The sequence below is a fragment of the Parasteatoda tepidariorum genome, chromosome 11 (assembly GCF_982258835.1).
Source record: "Parasteatoda tepidariorum strain Cologne lab strain chromosome 11, Ptep-v5.0, whole genome shotgun sequence".
Taxonomy (NCBI): Eukaryota; Metazoa; Arthropoda; class Arachnida; order Araneae; family Theridiidae; genus Parasteatoda; species Parasteatoda tepidariorum.
The window spans coordinates 56,255,565-56,281,209 of record NC_141765.1 but is presented as its reverse complement, the minus strand read 5'-3'; the positions used below and the strand labels follow the sequence as shown (position 1 = coordinate 56,281,209).

The 25,645-nt window shown below is 27.3% G+C and overlaps 2 protein-coding genes across 4 annotated transcripts in view; one reads left to right on the top strand and one right to left on the bottom strand.

The window, feature by feature from the left end:
• LOC107445928 (uncharacterized) overlaps positions 1 to 25,645 on the top strand; it is a 275,554-nt gene that overhangs the window by 154,904 nt on the left and 95,005 nt on the right. The window lies entirely within an intron of this gene.
• Positions 123 to 25,395, bottom strand: LOC107445925 (uncharacterized). Of its 2 annotated transcripts, XM_016060431.4 has the most exons (4): positions 24,851 to 25,328; positions 9,101 to 9,372; positions 5,490 to 5,851; positions 123 to 388 (listed from the first exon to the last, which is right to left on the bottom strand). In XM_016060431.4, the coding sequence occupies exons 1-4, from the start codon at positions 25,182 to 25,184 to the stop codon at positions 349 to 351; spliced, it is 1,008 nt and encodes a 335-aa protein (XP_015915917.3). In that variant the 5' UTR covers positions 25,185 to 25,328; the 3' UTR covers positions 123 to 348. The 2 variants fall into 2 exon arrangements, with proteins under 2 accessions (XP_015915917.3, XP_015915918.2); XM_016060432.4 differs by lacking the exons at positions 123 to 388; positions 5,490 to 5,851; positions 9,101 to 9,372 and adding exons at positions 12,172 to 13,617; positions 17,797 to 18,208 and having other exon boundaries at positions 24,851 to 25,395.

The following is a 25,645-nucleotide window of genomic DNA, read 5'->3' as shown; positions in this document are numbered from 1 at the left end:
CTTTTAGGATTTATCATAAAATATGATAAAGTTTTGGACTTAAATATACGAAAATCATGTTCATTTAACACATTTTCTTAAGCACAAATAAAATTTAACAAATTTAACGTATTTCTAAATTCTGAACACAATACTGTTTGTTATTGGAATTCTTATTACAAAAAATCGGAGATCCTATATAATAACATATGAAGTCTTATTAAGTAATCGGTAAATAAGAAACAAAAAAGACAAAATAACTTTTTGAGGAAAGATTTCTCCTTTGTACAGTCATACTCGTTTGCATTCTTGGTACATACTTGTTACTTATTTTCCTACTTGTTTACATTTATTCGGTCGTCGTAAATTTTAATCAGTCTTGTGATCCACCTTTGAAAGTTGTATTGATCTGAAAATAAATCGAAATGCATTTTATTCTTGCTTGTATTTTATTTTCATTACATCAATTCAAATTCATTATTTTCATTACTATTGCAATGCTCGCAACATAATTAGAAGCAGCATAATTTTTAGGGAATTTAAATTGGAATCAAGTTGTAATAATTCATAAATAAATTCTTTTTTTATCACCTTATTTCTAAGAAGATATCATTGTATTATAACTGCACACTAATCGTTGATTCACTGAACTTTATTCATTAATAAGTCATATGATCGAAGATCACTAATGTTATAAAACTGTATTTTGATATTTATATCCTATAACTCAGTTAAAAGGGTTTTTTTTTTATAGAATTTTTTTTAATTGTGTCAATTCTGCTAGAAAAAGTGAGAAAATGTCATACTGGGTGTTGTTATTCACTATTAATAACTGATAGTTATGTGTAGTTTTCATTCATATAATTCTGCTTAAACTATTTTTATATTTTCATTTTTAGTTAGACAGCAGAGAACGCAGTTAAAATCAGGAGAAACATTATCTTAGGTCTTTAAATATAAACATAAAAGAGAATCTGGAACAAATAGATTTTTTTTTATAAATGAAACAAAAAGCTTTTAGGTTTGACATTAAAACTGATAAGAGAAAATTTAACGTTTGTATCCTAACCAATTACAAGCATGAACTATAAAAAGTAATAAATACAAAGTAATATTAAAGATATTAATCCTAATTTAAAAATAAATAGGTAAATTGCAAATCTCTCTTTGTGCACTGAAAGTAGGTAAAATGTAGGAAAAAGACATTTTCAAATAATTTGAGGCATTTTCTATGAAAAAAATTGAAAAAAACTATGAAGAAAAAAGAAATCCGCTGATTCGAAACAATAGGTTTGAATGATGAAGTTATAGAAATTTAAAAACAATCACTGGATGTAAAGTTTTAGAAATTTAAATGATTACTATTTTTCAGCATATTGCTTGCTGTTCACATGAAAATAGACTGCCCTACATTGAAAAAGAACCTTAATAAAAATGTTCCATAATTTATAATTTTGATTTTCAATTGTTTAATAAACTTTTGTTTAAGAACTTTTATGAAACGGGAGCAGCATTAAAAAGCTTTTGACCTGAAAATTGGTAGGTGAGCTAAAAAAAGGTTAAAACCCTATGCTTTAAACTTTCAAAATTTGCAAAATTCTAAGTGAAGCAAATTAAATTTCACTTAGCTAAGATATGTAATCGTAGCTAAGATATGTAGCGAAAGGTTTCGGAAACAACTTTTCAAAATTAAAAAATAAAGATGAATTATCCGCTATATTTAGCAAACTCTAAATTCTCTAAATATATTTTAATATTTGCATCCAATCATTCTGAAAAAGGTTTTTTTTTCTTCAGATTTTTGTTTGTTAATCGTATCAATTCTACTTGGGAAAGTTGAATAATTTTATTAATGATTATTGTTATTCACTATTAGATTACCGTAACTGATAGTCATGCAGTTTTCATGATAGTTTTTATTAATATTATTCTGTGTAAGGCTTTCACACAATGTTTTTTTAGTTTGACAGCAGTAAATCCGTAATAGCATGAGAGACATTTTCCTAGCTCTTTGAATGTAAATATAATAGAGAATGTCGAACGAATATTTTTTTCTTTATTAATGAAACAAAAATTTCAAGATTTTGATATTAAACCTGAAGAGGCAAAAATTTAATGTGCCTCCTAACCAATTTCAAGCTTAAACAATAAAAATTAATAAAAAATACAAAGCAATAGTAAAAATATTATTAAGTCTGAATTAAAAATAAGTACTTAGATTACAAATCGTTCTTTGTATACTGAAGGTAGGTAAAATATAGGAAAAAGACATTATCAGATAATTTGAGGCATTTTCTATTTCGATTTGAGGCCTTTTCTGTAATAATTGATAAAGAGCAATCTACTGATCATAAACAATAGGAATAACAGAATAATTGATAAAGCTTTGGAATTTAAAAAAAAAACAATATTAGAAGTAAAGTTTTCGAAATTCAAATGATGATAATTGACTTCAGCTCACATGAAAATACATTATTGAAGAGAATCTTTCAGTTTTTGGTTTCAGATTTTTTTCTCAAGGAATACTAAGAGAATATTTTTTATAACTTCAGAAGTGTTTAGATCAGTGATTCTCAACCATTCTTTTTGGTTGCGAAATCTTTTAACGATTTCAAAATTTGACGGCACACAATGAAAAACACTGTGTTAAATAGTTTGCGATAATAATTTTGAATGTGAAATAAAATAATATGTACTACAAAAGCACATTTATTAAGGGATTAATTATTTCTTTCGACCAATTTTTTATTAGTTAGTAACAGTTATTTATTTTTTTGCTAGTTATTAATTGTTAGTTTGCTTTCTATAACTATTAACTGTTATTTTTTATGATTTCTTGTTAACTAGTTTATTTGCTAATTATGAATTGCTAGCCTAATTTTTGTTAGTTATCCTTTGTTAGTTTGTTTTTTATATATTTGTTTTTTTTAGTTATCCTTTGTTAATTTGTTTATTTATTGCATAGCTTACTTTAATGATTAGCTGATTTAAACACTTCCATCTTATTTAATGATTGTCAGAGACAATACAATCACCGACAAAGATGTTCACGCGGTTAATATAATGTATATATGGGTCATTCTCACAAAAAGGTCATTTTTTAAGTCCCTTAGTAATAAATATTAGGAAATACAGCAGATTTCCTAATATTTTTCCTCATCATTTTTCGCAAAGTTCTAACTAACAAATCATATACATTTCTGCTAATTGTATTTAATATTTCATTCTTATTTTTTAATAAACATGGCTTCAAAATCCCCTCCGTGGACGTCCCTACGTCTGTGAAACAGAATAATTTTTAATGGCTGTTAAACAATTTAAATGTTATTTTAATGGTTTCTGTAGTTTTACCTAGTTAAATGTTTATAGTAACTTTTTATTTAATATTTTTTTTAAAAATAAATATTTTTATAAAATAAATGACAAGTAAACTTTGTCCATCAAATATGAAGTCTCCCTTCGTGGACAATTAATATAGTTCGGTAAATATGCAATAAAGGGCAGAATATGCGAAATCTCTATAAGACAGCTGCTGAGAAAGGTAACTATTCTATTTTCTAATGTTAACTATCAGTTGTTTTTGTTCTCTTTGGTGTCAAATTGGATTGTTGTGTTCAAATGGGGTTTGACAAAGTTATCACCGTATACTCCGTGGACATCATAAAGAAGGTAAGAGAGAATTATTTTATTTTTGATAGATGAATTTTAGATTGCAAAAATAGTATATTTAATAAAAAGAACTGCGCCATATTTGTAACTTTAAAATCAAAAATCAGTAAAATTAAAGAACTAGTTTTTGTCTCCTCCGTGGACATAACAAGTCCACGGATGAGAAGACACAGCCAATGGAAGAGACAATGTGTTAGATAACCATAATATAATTTTAATAATTAAAAAACTATTTTCTTTTAATTGATATTTTTTAAAATTGAACAAATGAGTTAATTTGTTTGTATTTTTAAAGAAAAACAATTAAGTTTAATTATTTTCTTATCGGAGAAGTAAATATTGGCAATTTTTCTAAATAATTTCTGTGACGTTTAACATTTTTTTTATCTTCAAATTTTAGGAAAAAAATGGCAAAACCAAAACATAAAAAAAGAAGGCAATCAAATGTTTAAATGCAAAAGAGAAGGGAGCAGAAAAAACTTAGTATGAGACAAGCTAGACAGAAATTAAAAGAAAACCCTATGTTGTTTGAAGAAAGTAAAAAATAAGAGAAATAAAAAGAGAAATAAAAAGAGCAAGAAACTTTAAGATCTGTATCAGAAAAATATTTAACAGAAAAATCGTGATTAAATGTACTTAAATTTCTAGAAATTGATAGAGCAAGCCGTTTGTGCCCAGAGAAAAAGAAACAATAACAAGAAGAAAAGAGAAAAAACAAAAACGTTATTTGGATGACGGTATGTTTAACTTGCATAAAATGTTCATAGAAGAGTACCCTCAGCACTCAACTTTCATGTGGAGTCTGAATTTTTATTTCAATAGTCTTTACATTTCAATTTATTAATATACAGTAAGAGTTACTTAAAAAATTGTACACCTAGGTTAAAAATGGATGTTTCCTTTCATAGCAGCATGATTAATCGGAAGTAGCTCTATCTCTGATAATGAAATATTTTATTATTTACTTATTAATGTTAAACTCATATCAGTTATACCCAATAATTAATGAATTAATTGACATTTTATAACATAAAATGTCTCCTCCGTTGACTATTACATCTCCTCCGTGGACAAGGCAGAATTTAAAATATTTTAAATCTTGTAAAAAATAAAATAGAAAACTTGATCATTATTATAAGGACATATAACAAAAATAAATAAAGGCATTTATGTAATTTTTATCACTTTTTTAATTACTTTAATTTAAGAAAATTTTTCAGTCTATTTATACCTTTTCATATGACCCATATATATATATATATATATATATATATATATATATATATATATATATATATATATATATATATATATATATATATATATATATATATATATATATATATATATATATATATACACTTTTCTTTAATTTAAACTTGAATCATAATAAAAAAAAGCATTATAATTTTTATTGTATCATTTCTAATATTTGGCGGCACACTAAAGTGCCGCGTCACAGTGGTTGAGAATCACTGGTTTAGATCATGCAAATTCTCACACTTATCAATAAAGTTTAAAGCCTTTGAATGTTCCGGACTGATAATAAATGTGTAACTAAAAAAAGTGTTTTTGATCATCCTACGTCGGAATGCGCTTGTATCTTGTATCGATTATATATTTAGTTATTATATAATAATTGAGCAAAATTTAATAAGCCTAGTATAAATATCTGTAGAGATTTTTTTTTTTTTAAAAATTGTCCTTCACTTTTTTTCTATAATTTTAAAAATATTAAGCTTCAACACAGATTTTGGAACAACTTTGTTGATTACATACTCCTCAAAATTTGTAATATATTACTATTTTAGACCATAGAAATTTTAAAATATTGAACTTACACTGCACTTCCCCTTGAGTTGAATTTCTTTTCTTTATTGACACTTTCACTTAAAATATTCTTATTTGTTGGGATCGTTTGAAACGTCGGGGGTATCCTTCTCTCTTTACCATTGTCTGTATCTTGTTTAGAATATTGCCTGGTTGTCCAGTTATGCCAAGTATGAATTGTTGTTCTATTATTGGCTTGCTTGTGCGAGTTTTCAAAGGCAAAAGTAGGACCTCTGTTTATCGCCGGCTTATTTTCTGAGTTTGAGTTCAATCTATCTAACCTCTTTAAGTGTGTTGTCACGTGATCCAAACTACCCATGTAGCTATAGTTTCCTTTTTGTGATAACTTAGAAAATCTATTTCCATCAGATACCTGCAAAGATATAATTTAGTCCAAATGATTTTTTTACACCAATTTTCAAAGTTTGACTTGAATTTTCAATGATTTTAAGTCAAATAGTGAAAAGTTTAAATTATATCACGCAAGACCTCCTAATTTTCGTTTCTTTTTTTGAATATGTGATGCATATTTTCTTACGTATTATATTCATTACGCATTGTACTACGCATTGGTAAAAAAAAAATAAACCAAATAGTTTTGCAGGCTTTCTTTTTATCTGTTGCAGCTGAAACATATTCAATTTCTAGCAATTTAATTCCTTCAATAGCTATTTCTAATTGAAATTATAAATAAATCTAATTTTTATAAACATGGCGACTTTTTCCACCGTATTAATTTTTGAAGTTTTAACATCATTTAATAAATATACTTAATGTTTCCTTATTCTCAGTTCTTTAAACTATATTTAAACCAGTTAAGCGTAATAATTTTTATAAAACGAATGTATGATGATTACGTAAAAATCAAATTTTCATAAATCACTTTATAACTCAGTACTTTACTAAGTACAAAGTACTTTATAACTCAGTACTTTACAAAGTACTAAGTACAAAGTACTTTATAACTCAGTGCTAGTCATGTGGGGGAGTGTTATCGACAATGTCAACCTTCATCTATGAAAACGTACTTCAACATCGAGTTAACATGTCTTATATACTAGTGAATTGGAATTAAGCAGTTGTAGTGGTAGACAAGCTACAATACTCCCTCAGCAAAATTTTATATGCGATCGAATTTGATGAATGGATGCACTAGTTAATTCATTGATAAGAAAAAACCTGATAAGAAAAACCTTATTTGAAATTGGAATTGAATTATGATAAACACGCTATTCGGGTTTTTACCAAATCGGATGAAAAATAAAGAAGATATTAAGCCACTGAGCATGGGAAATGCTGATTTGAGAAAGCGCCATTTAAAGTTTGCTAAGCTAATTCTATTTATTCATTTGTGAATGCTACTCATTCCGAGAATGTTGCTCAATTTGCATCTTTTCCTTGTTTGTAGTTGCTTCAACTCAAATTTTTAGAAAATTTTCTAAAAAGTACATACTGATTAATTCCGCCGAATTAAAATACTACTACTAATAATAATAATAAGGTTTATATTCGCATTGCTGCATTTCCTTCATTGTGCATTTGCTAGAACTTCATTGACCAGTATGATTCTTATTGATCAGTAAGCAAAGATCTTCTTTTTACTTTTAATATACAGCGTGTATTTTTCATTATTTAGTGACACAGAAAATCGACTTTTTAAATCTGTAATCGACTTTATAATTAAAACTTAAATATTTGTCACAATTTTGTTCAACATCAAAAGAAATAGTAGTGACTGAAATTTTTTTCCTCTCATGCGGACCAAGAATTATCGTTAAGCAATATAATAATTTGAATTTATCAAAGTTTGAGGCGATTGTAAACGAAACAGGTAAGAAGCTCAGCCTATCACTCGTTGTCTAATAAAGTTTCAAAAGAAAACAAAATCTAATGTAAGCAGTGCTGTATTTACTCTTATTTGTTCTTGAATATTACGAGCAGTTAAAATTCATCATATTGCCAATTTTTATCAAGTTATAACTGACTGCAGTAACATAATTTTTTGCAAAACAAAATATTTTCATATTAAAAATGGTAGATGGTGTTGAACTCCATTAGTGACGCTGCTGAAATAAATAAACATTCAATTAAACAAACAGTATTCTCTATGAATGATAAATGTTTTGCCTTTTTTGTCTTTACTAAAAAAATAATGTTTTTTTAGTAAAGACAAAAAAGGCAAAACATTTTTATTCACCTCAAAATTTAAAATTTTTTTTAATTTTATTTATTGATAGATTCTTGTCACGCTATATTGGTACATATAGCGTGAAACTTTGATAAAATTTCAAGCCAAATATTTTTATCCACCACCAAAATTTTAATTTTTTTTATCAAGTATCGATTGATACTTGTTACACTATATACATAGATATAGTACATGTAGCGTGACAAGAAATAAATTCAAGAAAGTTTCAAGTTTAATATTTTTATCTACTACCAAAATTTAAAATTTTTTTCTGTTAAATGTTGATTCAAGCATAAATTGAAACATGTGTATCGAAATTGTTCGAGTTATTCATTATTCTGTTCTCGAGAATGGTGCCTTAAGGAACATTTTCCTAACTTTTTCATTGCATAAGATTGACCATCTTATTCACCAGACTTGAAACTTTAGTCCATCTTGGAGATAAGAGTTAATGCTAGACATAAGGGCTTATCATCCCTGAAAATCTCTCTGCGTAAGAAATGGGTCATTAGTAAATAAGTTGTGGCCCCTAGCAGAAAACTTACGTGCTCGTTTAGATTTCGCATTAAGGAAAAAGTTTTCACTTAGAAAATATTTAGAACAATCTGTCTGGTAGAATTGTTTTTGCATTTAATTGAAAATTTGATAGTGATACTTAACTAAGTGTCCATAAAGTATCTTGTTAAGATGCATTTATTTTACCTGTGTAATATAACATTAAAATTAGAAAATATTTGACTTTTCATTGAAGATGTCTTTAAAAATATGAAATGTGTAAATTTAACTGAATGTGAATATTTTTTACGTTGACAAACAGTAGGGGTAAGTCAATATAAATCGACACTAAATAAAAAAGCATTGCTTGAAATATAAGTAACTTATTACCATACAATAATTGCAACTAAGATTTTGAATAAAAAATGAATTTTAAATATGAATTTAGATTTTCATACATTCCTCTAATATTTTTTTTTAAAAATTGAAAAGGGTTTTCTTGCTACCTCTGTAGTAATTACCCTTTTTCAGGGCCCAAATTCCCAACACAGGGAATTTGTTCTGGATAGAATTTGTCAATTCCTCTGAGCATCCATGAAAGATAATTTTTAATTAGTGGGTTATAACTTCAATTCTACTGCTCATTTTATGGTAATATTGAGGTATACGTATTTTTTACCTTTAAATCAATTTTTACCTGAAAATGTAGAGAACAAAAAATCTGATATACTGTAATTTTTACAGTAATGATTACCACAAAGTCACTGAATCACTCCAATTAAATAATATTACTGCAAAAATAACAGTACAATATTGTACTTTAAAAATAGATTTTACTGCCGAACTGGCGGTACTTCAGAGTGCCAAAATTTGATCCGGATTTTTTTTTTTTTTTTGCAGTGCATAAATAAGCATGTTAGATAAAAAGTTCAATATTACCTGGTAAGGGCTGTCTTTTCTTTGTGCTTCAGTTTCTTGAAAAAGGGTATTGTCAGGAATTTCTTGAAGTATTGAAGGCATTTTAGCTTTGATAATATCGCTCCTTTCTGCACTCCAAGGTAGACCATAATAATGCTGAGACAGTAAATGTTGTGGTACTGCAACAGGCTCAACGACGAATATCATAAGATAAATACCCGCCAATAGCGCCAAAATATGAAGTCCAGACATTATTCGCTGAAGATAAAATAAGCCAAGTGCCCTTGCTGATCCTAGTTTAAGGACAGTATTTTTAATAAACTTCTTGTGTTGGAATTTTGATTGGTTAGTAGGGTTAGCTCTCTGCTTCTTTTTCAGATGCTTTAAGTTTTTTACGTTAAACATGGAACTTTCTAAGAAAAGAGCGATATATTTCACGTACAACGAATCTTGCCTTGGTATCTGATTTTCTGGTATGTTTCAATGCATAAATATGGGGGGATGTGAAGAGATTTCAGATATGCCAACTTGATCCACCCTTTTGGGCAATTTTTTCTTAGTGGGGAAAAAAATTCAAAATTCAGTGGTACAAAGTTATTTTGATCCCACCACTACACATACATGAATTATAAGTTCATAAAAAGTAGCGTGACTTTGTTTCTATTATCTTGTGATAAGCCTTTTAAACCAAATATTAAAATAAGACTTTATTAAAATTTGATTTTTTTCAAGAACTATTAAACGGATTTCGCTCAAATTTTGTATTTAGCATTGCAAAATTACATTCTTTACATTGATGTAAAAAATTGTGTGCCTTACAATTATTTTTCTTCTATTATTAAATAAAATAATAAATATTTACTTAAAGTTATTTTTTGCATAGAATTATCTTTGTATAAACGAATTTACTAATTGTATGCAAAATTTTTTCTATTCTCTTAAAAAGGCCTCGAAATATGGGGAAAAACGTAAAAAGTAAAATTAACATTAAGAATTCGAAACTTTTGACAGCTCTCCTGACCGAACTATTGAGACCATATTTCCTAGATTGCGGCTACTCCTTATATTTTGGGTTTCAAATAAAGAAGGAAAGGTATGTTTATTCATAGAAAGTACGTTTTTCTTCTGATTTCGTAACTTAAGATATCGTCTGCACTAATTAATTAGCGTATTTTTTCGCAGCATACATATTTAAAATTTTCATTTATCCTTTCAAAAAAATATCCAACTTGCCGAGATTTTCATACTTTAAATTGATGAAAGTTGTTAAAATCAATGAATTAACAAATTGTAAAAATCAATGAATTCAAAAATTGAGAATAGATTGTTAGAATCAATTCTCAATTTTTGCATATTTTCAAATAATGCTACGTTAGAGTAACTGAAATCCTCAAAAATGTAATCACAAATGTTTTTCACTGTTAAAAAATTTTAGCTTCATATTGAAAGATTACGAAAGCTGCATCATTTAGATGATATAGGCAACAAATGGATAAAACATAAACCTAAGAAACATGACTAAACAGCAGTTACGTGACAGTTTTCGAAGAATAGCCTAAAAACATAAGTTAACGATTAAGGCTTTAATTTATTTTTGTAACTGTATTGTAATAATTTTATATTTAAATATTCAGCAGTTAAAGAATGTCGTTGACATAAAATAGGTAATTGTTTTGCATAGAAACTTTTGGGTAGAAATTAATTTCTATCAATGATAAATACGTAAACACATGCAGTAAATTTTAATAAAATTTAAATAATTACTACCCAACATTTAAATATTTTGCTATTAACTATTTTTTAGGTTGTAGAAGCATTGCATTAGATTATAGTACAGCGAAATAAAATATACTATATACTTACTTCTTACATGTACTAAACCATTATCAAATCTGAGATAATGCATTTTTTCATATTCAAATTAAACATTGGAAGATAACTTTAACATCCACATTCATTTTTATCACAATAAAGCTTGTTATAATTATATTTAATCAAAATTGTTATTACATATATATATAAAAAGCCTAAAATATTTTTGTTAAAACATTAGCATGAATTATTTAGTTAATGGAGTTAATTTTAGCTGTTATATACATTTAACGGATCATAGTTCATTAAGTCAGTGAGTCATGAAAAAATAAAAAATAAATAGAGAGAAAAAATGCCTTGTTTTTGTTTAGCTTTGAAAACAAGTTAAGACGGGAGACAATTTTTTAAAAAATTTGGTACTAAAAGAACTGTGAAATGACGTGTTAGGTAATAGTTTTTTTTAAAAATCAAAATATAAAAAATCAAGCACAAAAATACCTTCTGCATCGCTTTGAATTTCGGAATTCGAAAAATGTGAACTTTGAGCGAACACTACTATTTCAAGTAAGTCAAGAATTTGTAAACAAATTAAGTTAATTATTAAAGATTATTTTATCTCCAAGGGATTAAATATTTTTTCAGTACACATGTTTAAGTTTATTCTGAAATTAATTATTTTTTGAATAAAAATTCGTTTCTAAGGAATTTGCATTCATTTACATCGGATAATTAGTTAACGAAAAAAAAATAGTTTGTATTTAAATACGTTTTAATGATTTATTGACAAATTAAAAAATATGTTTTCTCGCCTTTTTAGTACAATGCTTTCAATGGTTCATTATGAGCTATTTGAAATTTTAAACTCAAAAAATTATTAGCAACAATTTAAATGGCATCAAAAGTGCAATAAAATTAATTTGTATTTCATTTATAAAAATAAATTAAAGTTTGTTCTAGCACAGTCAACGCAATGGAAAAATGTTTGCAATTAAGTATATAAAAAATAGATTTTGTTTAATTTTTTGGAGTTTACTGTTTTTCTATTTTTTAAGAGAAACTATTTAAATATGTATAATTTTGCAAAGAATATTCAGATAAGGAATATGTATTAAATTTTTTTTTGAATTTTGGATTTATCTTTTTTTTTTTGGCAAATGCTTATTAAAAAATATCACGTTATTTTATAGCAATTCACTGTTTCAAAGAGGTGTAAAATTTTTACACAGGAAGCAATACACTTCATAATTAAAAATAAATTTAAAAAATTGCAAGGAAACTTATTTAAAATGACATTTATTTGACTAAAAGATTAAATAAATAATACAATTATGTTATAGAAAAAGTTGTAACACAAAGATACGAAGATGCAAAACATAAAAATTATTTTTGTCAATAAATAGACACAGACGCACACACATTGATAATAATGAATAAAAAATAGATTGTATGCCAGGAAGTATCACCCAAACTTGAGTAGAAAAATTTGAGGAAAAATAATACTGAATATTTGTACAAAGATTTTTCACAGTTCCCCAAATGTAACGACAAGTATATTGCACTAATATTTCCAATTTCATATCTGTTATGACATATTTATGATTACATTTATATCGTTAATTAATTATTTTTGAACTGATTCCCTGGCGGAATTGTCATTCTGAAATTGCAGTAAAATAACCGGTAGCAGCCTGTCCAACCGATTAATCATAAACTTTATGGTTAGGAACATTTCTTTACCTTTGTAGTTTTGAAATCGTTTACAACTGGTATAGTTGAAAAACCGTGAATGCAAAACTGTACGGTTTTGTAAACATAACTAGCGTAATTTACAAACCATAAAAATAAAACTTAAGTGTGTGGACATTGGAACTCTGTGGGTTCTGCGCCATTTATGCTTGAATGTTGGTTTTATATTCGAATAGACTAAGATCACTGATTTAAGAATGCAAGACGCTAGAAATTTTTCATGTATTGAAGGAATGGAAGAAATATTGTACTATCCTCACTGGGATTCGAATCCCTGTGTCATGAGATTGACCAATTAGCCCTCTCAGCTGCAGTATGTATCCGGCTTAAATGGAACAAAATAGCTTCATGAGGTGGACCTAGTTGACGCGGATAGAATTCTGGTTGCTAAACCGTATTAGGTAAAAACAATCAATAAACGTTTTTTCTCTCACTTCACTGTTTGAAAATCAGCTTTTTTATGGTTACTTGACTGTTTTGGTTGAATATAGTAAAATAACAATGAAATAAATTGCTATTTAACCATTTTTACCTAGAAATTTTTAACTGTGTACTTGTTAAAAAAATATTCCACTATTGTTCTATTTTGCTAGTTCTGTCTTGTGGACATAGACAGTATCCGTTTCTCTTAAAAAGAGTCCCGTCTAGAATCTTCCCATAAAAAGAGTCCCGTCTAGATACTTCACAAATATCTATTTTTACAGTAGAAGTAATTTTCGATTAATGATTCAATGGCAAGTCAAATAAAATTTTAAATATTTCTTCATAAATCAATTAACTAATCATAAGTTTCAATGTTGAAAAATATGTGTCTCCAAATTTCCACCTTCACCAAATAAGATTTTTCCAACCCTGTCTCATTAAAAACAACAACGACATCGAGTTTTTTACAATTGAATAATTGTAATTATTTTGGATGCAAAGAAGAATCGAATATTTGGTACATATTTTTCAAAAATTCTTCATCAGACGTAAGCTTCCTGTAAATAGAGAAATATTATAATCAGTTTTTATATAACAATCATAATACATCAAAACAATTCTGATTTAATTTCATTAAAAAATTTTAAATTTTGTTTTTGGAAAAAAAAAATTTATTTTAGTGTGTTATTTGAAAATATGATAACTATAAAAAGTATTTAATTTTGGAAATAAAAGACTGTCATTATTTAGGAATTTCTAAACTTATAATAAAAGCATTCGGTACCAGAAAACAACATTACTTTGTTGAATAACCACCTTTCTTATAATACGTTTTTCAAAACAGAGTCAAGATTTTCCCAACTACCTCTGAATTTATCTCTTAAAACGTTTTCTTTTTATGTTGTTCAGGACCGTTATGTCAGGACCATGGTGTATATACGTGATTCTTCTTTCACAGCTCACGGTATCATAGATGCGACGAACCTTTTCGACTCCTGCATCCCATAATCACGTGGACGTGATTTCTATTTGGAACGTTTATTTAAATTTTTAAACAACGTTAGATGGTGGTTGTTATAATTTCAAACAATGTCACTCATAGGTTTGATTTTAAATATGATTTTTCAATTCCAAATCAATGGAGGGAGAAAAGGATAGAATGCTTATTGGTTCATGTGGGTGTAGACTTGTTTGCAGTTTGGGGTTTGCTAGATAGTATTTTATATGTTCTGGGTCAGTTTCGCAATTGTGCTTTCAAATATCTTGAAATTTTTATTACAGTATAATCAGAAATTATCAATAATAATCAATTGTGATTTTTAGCAAATTTAATTGGAGTAATGATTATATGTGAATTTTTAAATGAAATCAAGGTTAAAGGGAAAAATCCCGGCTTGCACGTACGTATACTCTCGGAGCGTGCGAGCCTGGGGAAGCGTTTCTTTATTTCTTTAGCCGCTACTGAACTTGATAAGAAACATTTGAGACCAAAAGGTATCTGTTTAAGTAAAAACTTTTTCAGATAAACTTTAAATTTATATTTATTTTCTTCACCGAAGTTGTTAAAAACAATAAGGTTGAAATTCTACATTTTTTTTTTAACAAGAAGTAGATTAATTAAAAGTAAGTAATTTTAGTATGAACTGCGTGTTTATTGTCATTCAATATACATTGTCATTTATCAATATATTCAATTTCTATTGTCATTCATTAGTATATATTCAGGTATATACTTTTTCCGCTACTTGAATTTGGGATGAATCAGGGCTATATTAAGTCAGAAATACAGTAAAATATCAATTTAGCGCCTTTAATCACTAAAATTCCAGATTGAGGGAATAACCAGCATCTAAGGGTAAGACGAAAAAAAAATTCAAATATATTTAATAAAACTCAAACTTAACCAAATTTAAATACAGATAATTAAGAATTTTATTATGTGAATAAGTAGTTCACAAATTAACCCAGGGTTAGATTATTGTTTGTTTTAAATCTCTTATACTTGCTTGTTTTTTTTTTATAAAAAAAAGTATACTCCAATCACTGTCGTAGGAAAACAGTTAATATGGAAAATAAAATTCAATACTTCTTTGATAATAACGCTTAATACTTACGATTATGCATAAAATGAAAGAGCTGATGTAGATATGTTTTTAATGTGATTTTTGTTCAGCAAATGAATAATAAGTACATTCGTATGTTTTTATTAATATGCAATTTAAAAGGATGTTCGGGCACGTAAGAATTTCTTTCGGGCATGTATATTTTTTGTATGCTCGACAGAGTATAAGCAAATTGTGAGTTTTTTGAACCCTGATGTCCACTATACACTGTTATTTATGCATACGAACTTAAATCTAATAAACTATCTTAATCTTATTTTTTTATATCTTACAATCATGGACACAATCTAGCAAGAAATACGATACTGGTTGACTAAACTTTTGGTTCAATGCTTTTTTCTTTACATATTATTTGAAAAAAAATTCAAATTATACAGAAATGTTTTTATTTGCATTTTATAAAACTGTTGTTATAATTTACAGATTTTAAAATAAGTAGACATTGAAAATCATAAAAGAACAAACAACCATTTTAAATAATCAATAAAATCTACAATGTTATTATTATTATTTTTAGAATAATTAATTGGAAAGAAAGATAAAGTTCTGGCTCAGTAAAATTACAGAATTGAGAAGAATTTCAAGTTAGAAAAATATGTAAAAATATTGATAACTCTTGGTAATCAATATTTGGAAACATTTTTAAATGAATGAGAATAGTATTCTCTGCACCTCAGCAAAGTTAGTAACTGGTAAAGATATTTTTGGAATGTTGATTTTCCCTTGAAAGTACCTAATTAAAGAAATGTGACAATATATCTTCAACTTCATTAGTGTGCCGAAATTATTGATTGAAAATGATTTCTTTTGATTCTAAAGCAATTTAGAAATAGTGTGTGCTATAAGACTATTAGCATGATTATTTCAATCAGATATGTATTTAATAACAGAATGCTCTAAAGCTAAGTAATTTTTCTCAAGCAGTGGTGCTTCTGAAATGAACTTTTTAATTTCTGAAAGATTTAGTATTTTTCCGATTCAATTTCCAAAATAACTCGATATCTAAAAGATTCAGTTTCTAAAAAATTCAGCTTCTAAAAATTTTGGTTTTAAAGATTACTCTTGTATTTAATCTCATTGTTAGAAACTGTAAAATCATATAAAGATTCATTAATTTCTTAACACCATTTTTGTAATTTTTCAAATTTTTTTTTTTCATTAAAAGAGTGCGAAATCTAGTTGTTGTATGCTATATTTACTTCTCCGTTGCTTTTGAAACAAACTGTTTCTCTTTATTTCTCTATCTAAACGTTGATTTTACGTAGGTGGATCAAATCTAAAAGAAACTTTTATAAAAGCAGCAGACGATTTTTATTCTCGTTGTCATGGCAACAATAGAACTTTATCTAGAGTTTGTTTCCCAGTGTTTAGTTTGTTGAGAGTTTTTTTTTCTCTTTTTTTTTTTTTGAGTAGCTTGAATCATGAGTGAGCGTAACGCTTCTAATGCATTTGCATAACACATGCTAATTAAATTTTTCTCAAATTACATGCTCAGTCTGGCAATGATACCCTGTAGAAGTCTCAAGTATGCAAACTACACAATTTATTTAAACAAGGCCGTGAAGAACTTGAAAATTTATCTTTTTCGTCAACCAAGAACGAGTCTTACGACACAGAAAATTGACCATGTTTGTGACTTTATTCATAATGACCGACGAATTAAATTTCGAGAAATTAGCGCTATAACAGAGACGGGTTATGAAAGTGAGCAAAACATAATTTATGGGGATTTGAAATATCGAATAATCTAAGCATGAATGGTAACTAGAATTTGGAATACAAATCAAAAGGATGCAAGAAAAGACGTTTGTGAAAGATTATTGACTCACGATGAAACAGAAGGAGATAAATAGTGGGTGCGGCACTATATCCCTGAAATAAATCGTTTTAGTATGGAATGACTTAAAAAAAAATATCTGCTTCATACAAAGCAAAATCTTGGTTATCTGCTAGTAAGATTATCGCAAATGTTTTCTAAGACTCACAAGATGTACGTCGACTTCCATCAGGAAGAACGAACAATAAATGCAAATTATTTTCATGAACGGAAAGTTGGAAAAAATGTGTAGAAGTTCGCAGAAATTATGTAGAACTATAAAATTTTTCGATTTTTTTTAAGTAGTATTTAGTTATTAAAAAAGCCTCATTTATATTTGATCCACTCTCATAAAAAGGTTTAAAATATCTTTTTGCTCGTTGTTCATAAACAAACATTTTTAGATCAAAGTTTTTATAACGGCATGATTTGCAAAAAATACACGATGTTAGGTGAATAAGTGTATCCGTGATACAAATAAGTGTATCAGATATTGATAAAGGGAACATTTAAGATAAAATGTTGCTGCTTATGCTAAATCATGTTAAAAAAAATGTTTCGTTTGCGCTCTTTTATTTTTTTAGTTAAGAAAAAATTGATACATTGATGAATGAACTGAAGTTAAATGAACTGTGGGACACTTCAAGCATCTTTTTGATCAAGGATTCCCATTTAGAGCTTCTCAAAAGTTATTGATAATTAACTTTTAAAAACAACAATATAAACTTCTCGCACAAAACAAAAACAACAAAAAATTAAAGTGTTCGATTTTTTAAGACAAAAAAAAAATTACTCACTTAAATTCACTGATCAATGAGTCAAAACCTTCTTTCAATAAATCTGGCCACCCATTGATGCTTCGCTCTTTCAAATAACGTTGATTTTCCATTCGAAGAAATTCATTGTTTTCAGTTTTATTCATAAATGATCTCATTTGTCTTGGTATTCTATAACTAGCATGAGCTGCCGATGGGCCGACATATCCCATACCATAATGGTTTCTCGGAGGAGGAATTCCATATGGGTACATATTTGTGGGTGGATAAGGACCAACTGGTGAATGAGGAAGTGGTGGCACAGGAAGTGGTGATAATGGTGATTCCATAATGACGAACATAAAGAATATTCCAAGAATTGTAGATAATACTGTTAACATTGGACTAAGATCGCTCCATATTCCTCGTAAACTGGACAGCACTGTTGTATCCCCTGCAACACGAGAAAATGTAGGACCCAAATGTATCGCGCGATTTGATCGATATGGTGAAATGAAATCTGTACTTTGAACCATTGAAAATTTCCCACCAGGTGTCACTACAAGAGGAACAAAATCGCATGAAATCGTAAATGATGTTTCTGATTAAAGCACAAAACGTGAATAAAGCACAAATAAAGATCAGAAATTGACATACTACAGTTTTGGTTCCATAAACAAGAATGTGTCTGATGCGTCTTCCTCAATGATAACTTTAAAGAAAGTTCTTGTTTATAGAATCCAAACTGTACTATGTCTACTTCAGTGCTTTATTCACCTAGTTTTTTGCTTTCATTGCCGTCGCACAAAGTATACCTTATTCTCTTTTTAGATGTTTTTGATGCTGCTCTGTAGCCTTAAATTAATTTTTCATTCACTTATTATTGTAAAGTAATTTATAATTATAGTGTCATCTGGAGAGAAATTTTAAATAGTGTACAAGATAATTCGATCTTTTTATTTAAATAAATTTCTGAATTTATATTTTATCCTTCATTAACAAATTTAAATTTAATTCTTTCTGCATAAATTTTAATGACGCAACAATCGTTTGCTTACATTGTTCTGTATGATAAAGCCTGCTACTCTGGTCTATGTACTGTATTTCTCAAATTTTTAAAAAATACGTTTTAATCAACAACAAATTAAACAATTAAATCATTGTAAAAAAATTATGTAATAAAATTTGCTGTAAAAAATTAAACTGCTGTACCGAAAACAACTGTAAACAAATAAAGTATGAGTAATTTTATCCAAAATATGTAATGAATTTGCCTTAACTGAAACGTAATATTTTATGGTGTATCAAAAATTAGAAATTTATTAAGGTTTTTAAATGTAATTTTTTTTTAAAAAAAAGATGTGTCAATAATTTTTGTACACTCATTAAATGGTAATGCACTTTCATTAAATGGTAATTAGAGCCGTAACTATAATATATCCATTTCTGTACTTAATTTGTGATTTAGTCACGTAATTTTTTGCTTTCGTCTACGCAGCACAAAGTTTACCCTGTTTCCCTCGTAGATGTTTTGATGTTGTTCTGTAGTTTTAAATTAATTTTCTGTCAATCATTTATTTAATGAAATTTATAATTACAGTGTGATCTGGAGAGAAATTTTAATTAGTGTACAACGATTAGATTTTTTATTTAAATAAATTTATCAATTTCTGAATTTCTATTTTATCCACCATTAGCAAATTTAATTCCTTCTGCATAAAATTTTAATGATGTAACAATCGTTTGCTTACAATGTTCTGCATGCTAAAGCCTAATACTTTGGTCTAAATACTGTATTATTCACTTTTTAAAAATTCTATTTCATCATCAACAAATTAAACTTTTGTAACAAAAATTTCTGTACACAAATTAAACTTCTGCAAAGAAAACAGCTGTAACAAATAAAAGTATAAATAGTTTTTTTTTTCAGAATGACTCCGAATTTTTTAAAACTAAATATTATATTTTATTGTATATCAAGAATAAAAATTAGAAACATCAGTTTATTTAGGCTTATTCAGTGTAATTTTTAAAAAAAATGTTCCATAGAAGATGTGAGAATAATTTTTGTCCGACTATTAAATGGTATAAGAGCAGAAAAATAATCGAAAAATACCCGCATTTAAAAAAATGAAAAGGAAAAAAGGCAGAAAGAGGGGAAAAAAAGGTGTCTAGGATTCTTTTAAAGGCAATAAAAACCTTTAGGCTTGCTGAATACAGTGTCACTTACTCTTCAATACAAAGGAACAAATCAAAAATAAATTCCTCTTACAAATCAAAAATAGTATTTCTTTTCCTTTCTTTTTTATAAACTATTAGTTTTGTAATTAACTTATAAAGAAACAATGAAAAGAATACCCTTCCGGATGCTACACATTAACGTGGGAATTATTATTAATAATACATACCTTACTGTGCTTCCCACACTTTTTTCACCAAGTAACGGGTACAGGTTTTTTAATCTTACATCTGACCCTCAAATCGGTTTTTGTATCTTATTAGGTCACTGCAGCTAATGAATGTTTGTTTTGAAAAAGACGATTAAATCAAACCTATTGATACTATTTTCTATCTGAGATTTCCTTCTTACTTGATTTAACAGAGGGATTGTTAACAGATGAGTTTTACTTAATATTTCCATTTAGTATACAAAGGAAAAAAATATGGTCATAACTACCAGAATATGATAAAATGTACCGTGTTTCTGGCTCTATGGGAACACCAAAAAGCTCGGTTATTTTTACCAAAGAGCTTTGGAAATGATTTTGGCGAAATTAGCATAAAATACTGTTTATAACGTGTGATAAAATTTGGTAAATGTTGAAAGATTTGGTAATTTTATCATGATACATTGGAGCATGGAATAAAAGCCATTTATTCGATTAAATTTACTTTTCAGTTTTTGATTTTATTTTAAATATGGGATAATAGGAACTATAATTTTCAAAGCTAGAATTTTAGGTTTACTATTGTCATATGAATGGAGAAATTATCAACAGAATGGTTTAAATATCACATATTTTGGCTCTATTAACCAGAATTATGAGCAGCATCCATAAAATCCATTTTGCATTATATATATATATATATATATATATATATATATATATATATATATATATATATATATATATATATATATATATATATATATATATATATATATATATATATATATATATATATATATATATATATATATATATATATATATATATATATATATATATATATATATATATATATATATATATATATATATATATATATATATAATTGCAGTGATTAAGTGCTTTTACAGTAAATATTTCTGTAAAAAATAGGGTATATTAGATATTTTCCTTCGTAAAGTTTTATAGTACAAAATGGATTTTACTGTAAAAAGTATCGGCACTTTTTTCTGTATTTAGACCTGAGATTTTTTACAGTGTATAGATATTTTTTTAATTATTAATTATTTGTGTAGTTTTGCCAAAAATTGAACCATTCCAAGCTATGATCATCATTTTATTTTTGTACTATAAAATAATAATGCATTTTGCAAATTGGCTCGTTTTAACTTTTTAATACGTTAACAATTGTATGCTTAACAGTTAATATATTCAAAACTTAAATACATGTTTGATGGTATGCGAAAATTATTATGCGAGTATTCTAAGGTCTGCAGTTCATTCATAAAATCTAATTCTATATTATGAAGAATTTAAAGTACAACGGTCATGGAATCATATTTTTAAACATAAATTTGTAGTATATTTGTTTTACAGTGATTACATTAAAGTTTTTGCACAAATATAAAGATTAGGACGCATGAAAAATAACATTTAGTCCGTTATAAAAATTAAGTTAATGTAAAAATCTGTATTCTGATTCTTTTCTATTTTTAATGAAACTGTCTCATTTATTCACAAATGATAAATATTTCATGAGATTATAATAAAATAAATAATATGACGAGCAGTTTTTTTTTTTATCTGAAGCAAGAAGAAGTATGAAAATAGATAGTTAATAAAATGTTTTCGATTCGTTAATGTACCCCTTTATACATATATAATTTACTACATGATATTTATTTAAATTTGAAACACAAACAATTTTCAACCTTTTTTTTGTTCCAGTATAGGACATGTAATTCCTCAATTTAATTGTATTATATGCCAAAATGTCCATAAAATGAAAAGATATAAAATTAAGGCCGATTAAGGCTAGGAAACAGGTGCTGTCGACTGTCATCAAGTATGACCCTAAACCATATAATCTTGATCTTGAAAACGCAGCATATATGCTTGGCAATTGCAAAAAAAGTCAATCGAATAATTATATCTTACGTAACATATTTACTTAAAATTTATATTTTACCATAAGATTATATTATATTATATTTAGTATATTTTACAATATTATATTACATTATTTAGTTTATTTTACAATATGATGTAATATTATATTTATTGTATTTTGCAATAAGATACTATAAATTATATTTATTATATTATATTTTACAATAAGATTTACATTCAGGAAAAAGAATAATTTTTGTGTTGGATTGAACAGCGACAACGAAAATATTTTAAAGACATATCGCTGTTTCAATACAGTAAAAAGTATTTGATAAGCATACAGAAGGTGAAAAGATATTTTGGAATAATTCGAGCTAAACCCTAAGTTATACTAGAAAATTAACCAGTACTCAGTTTTCTACACTCTGAGAAAAAAAAGTATGGTCAAAACAACCAGAATATGAATAAAGTTACCGTAATTCTGCCTCTATGATGGGCATTCGATAATTTCTACCGGAGCGCTTTTGTAATGATTTTGGTGAAATAAACAATAAAATATGGTTTTACAAAATGTGATAAAATTTGGTAAATGTGGTAAATTTTTTTAATTTTGTCATAATGCCTTAAAGTATGACATAGAAACCGTTTATTTGGTTAAATTTACTTTTAAGTTTTGTATTTGTTACTAAATGTGGGGTAATACGAACTATAATTTTGAAAAGTAGAAATTCCATAAAACCGTTACCGTATGAACTGAAAAATTACTAAATGATTGGTTTATAGACCGTACATTTTGGTTTTATTACCAGAGTTATGGTATGGTTTGGTTTGCTAGGCATGTTATGTCTAGGCAGTTGGGTAATTTTATCAGAATTTTTTTTTCTGCGAGCACGATAACTTTGGTTTGAATATCGAATGAATCTTGGAGAACTAATAGGATGAATGATTTCGGGGACATATTTGTGAATTTAAGTAAATTAACTTATAAGTTCATACGTTACTCACTTTTGTTGCTTTGCCCAGCCTCAATGGTTTTAGCTTTTGTGAAGAGGTAATACCATAAACTTTTGGGGAACATCAGTTCGACCATAACTCTTATCGGAGAGAATTTTTAATGAGTGTTTTACCACGAATTCATTCGAATTACCCACGTTGTGGTTACCCACGGTGTAGATCTTTGGAATTAAGAACTTAGCAAAGCAAATAAACGTTGCAAATTTAAATATGTAAAAAAAAAAAATTTTTTTTTCCTTCCAAACGATTTATTTTTTTCTAAAAATGTCACTTAGATCTTTCTTCCACTCAGTTTTTCATTTCCTCTCATATGGCGAAATGGCTATGATGATGTTGATATTTGTTTATAGTATCGAAACAGCTGCAGGTATTTCAATTGTTTTATTTGAACTTATCACGTTGTTTTTCAACGATACTTTGTAAACAAATAGTTCAGTCGTTCTTGTGCGGTTTTAGAACCTCCGCATTTCGTGTTAGATGGAGATAATCATTGATACAAGAAAGAAAGAAGGAAAAGAAAAATTCCAATTTTTTTAATTCTTATGGAGCCAACGGCTCACAATTGGGGTGGAAGTAGTTTGATTTTTTTTCTAAAAAACATCACAATAAACATTTAAGAAACTAAGTGAAATAAGGATTTGAAAGCTGAAAAAAAATTTCTTTTATTTTAAATTCCTAATCTATACGACGAGTACTTAATAAATTATTTGATAAAAGTTTTACAAGTTAATCATAACGCATTACCCATTTTAGGCCTATGTATGTTGCATAATATCATATTCTAGATAGTTTAGTGAATTTTTATAGTAAAAGTTTATCATAGTTAAAAAAATAACTTCTAAAATAACTAAGAAGAACTAATAGATTTCCCTTTTATTTATTAATTACTTTGATGCAATATTGAAAAAAAAAGCATTCCCAAGGAATGTTGGATATCTTTTACAATGGAAAGTAGCTGTTTCCCCCACACATGATGAGATCGAAAAGATTAACCCATAATTTTTATTAAAATGAAAATGTTTCGTCAGAAAAATGAAGCGAGAACGTGAGAAAGAAATGTTTAACGAGAATATTAATCAATAATTTGTGTTAAAGAATGCAGCTTTCTCATTTATTGAATTTTTTAGAATACACCGTAAATAACGAATTATTGAAAGTTATAGTTTTTTTCTGCTTTACTATACTACCACAATATTTTAGTTCTTTAATGACATAACATTTTACCAATTTAAGTAGTAAAAAAATATCATTTTGTTTTTATTGCTCTTCTTTTAATTCACGTAACTGTATTCGATGATATACAGAAATTGGCAACTGCAAGCTTTAGTCTATATTTTAACAACAAACAATATTTCATATATTTGGAATATCAAAACAATTTAATACTCAATATGCGATTTCGAGGCTAAGTTTTCTAAATATTTTTTCAGAGATAAGTCTTTGACATAAAAATGTTGCTATTAAGTTAACAATGATAGTTTTATTAAAATCATACTATTTTCTTAACATTGTCCAACTATTGATTTTTTCACCTGAGAAACCTATTTCAAATTTAATTTTGAGAGAGAATTATATAAATGTGCATAATTTTTCCGATCTTATTTCTGCGTGTAGTGAATTTCTCTCTCTATTTTTTTAAAAATAATTTAAGAATAAGCATATATGAGTCTATATTAATAAGAAACACTTTGCTAAATTTTACTATTAGTTAATTGTTAGCTTGTTAATGCATGGTTTATGAATTATTATTAAAAGTATTAAGATATTTTGCGTAATAAAGTCGATATAAATGATTTACTTACTTGTTGTCAAATTTGTATTCGATGTCTGTTCTCCATCATTATTTTTAATTTCTTCATCTTTTTTAATTTCTTCTACTTTTTTATTTTCTTCTACTTTTTCCTCGTCATTTTTTCTATGAACCGTGAGCGACACAGGCTTTGAATCAAGGCCAGAATGATTACTTATATTCCTTGGATTAAAAACACTAATCCATCTCTGAGAGGGGATCGTAATATTTCCAGCTTTCGGCCGACCATTATATACTTCTGTACCATTAAGATACACGATCTTTCCTTCAGATTTTTTTAATAAGATGTAAACAACAAACAGGCATAAACTTGATAACAACTTCATCGCGCTGTATCTGGAATAACTCTAATCGCATAAAACATGGAAAGTGGTGTCTGTATTTTAATTTAACTTCAGAGAAGGCGAGTATGAACAAATGTGAACCCAAGACCAAGTTCCGGTTAGTTTAGTGTTGAGTAGTAAAGGGCATAAGAGGTGGATTCTTATTATGACGTAATGAGACGTCACTTGCCCACTCTTTCTCCATGCTCTTATAGCGGAAATAAACAGAAGATTCTTGAGGTTAAACCACGTGGGATACGGAGCGGAGGCGCGAGAGGAAAGCATCCCGGAGGCTTATTATCTTGACAGGTGCACTTGTTAATGAATTCTTCGATGCATTTGAAGGCATTAACACGCTCCAACGCGTATATAATTATGTTATTACATTTTATTTAATGCAAAGTCTTTATTTGCATTATGTGTTTATTTAATGTATAGTCTTTATTTTAATTCTGCGTTCATTA

What these genes read in the sequence shown, in the direction of transcription:
- LOC107445925 (XM_016060431.4), bottom strand. Translation starts at nt 25,184, where the DNA reads ATGAAGTTGTTATCAAGTTTATGCCTGTTTGTTGTTTACATCTTATTA. An exon ending in GAATACAAATTTGACAACAA is followed by an intron (nt 9,373 to 24,850) that starts GTAAGTAAATCA and finishes TCCTTAAACTAG; the next exon opens with GATCAGCAAGGGCACTTGGC. An exon ending in GAAAAGACAGCCCTTACCAG is followed by an intron (nt 5,852 to 9,100) that starts GTAATATTGAAC and finishes ATATCTTTGCAG; the next exon opens with GTATCTGATGGAAATAGATT.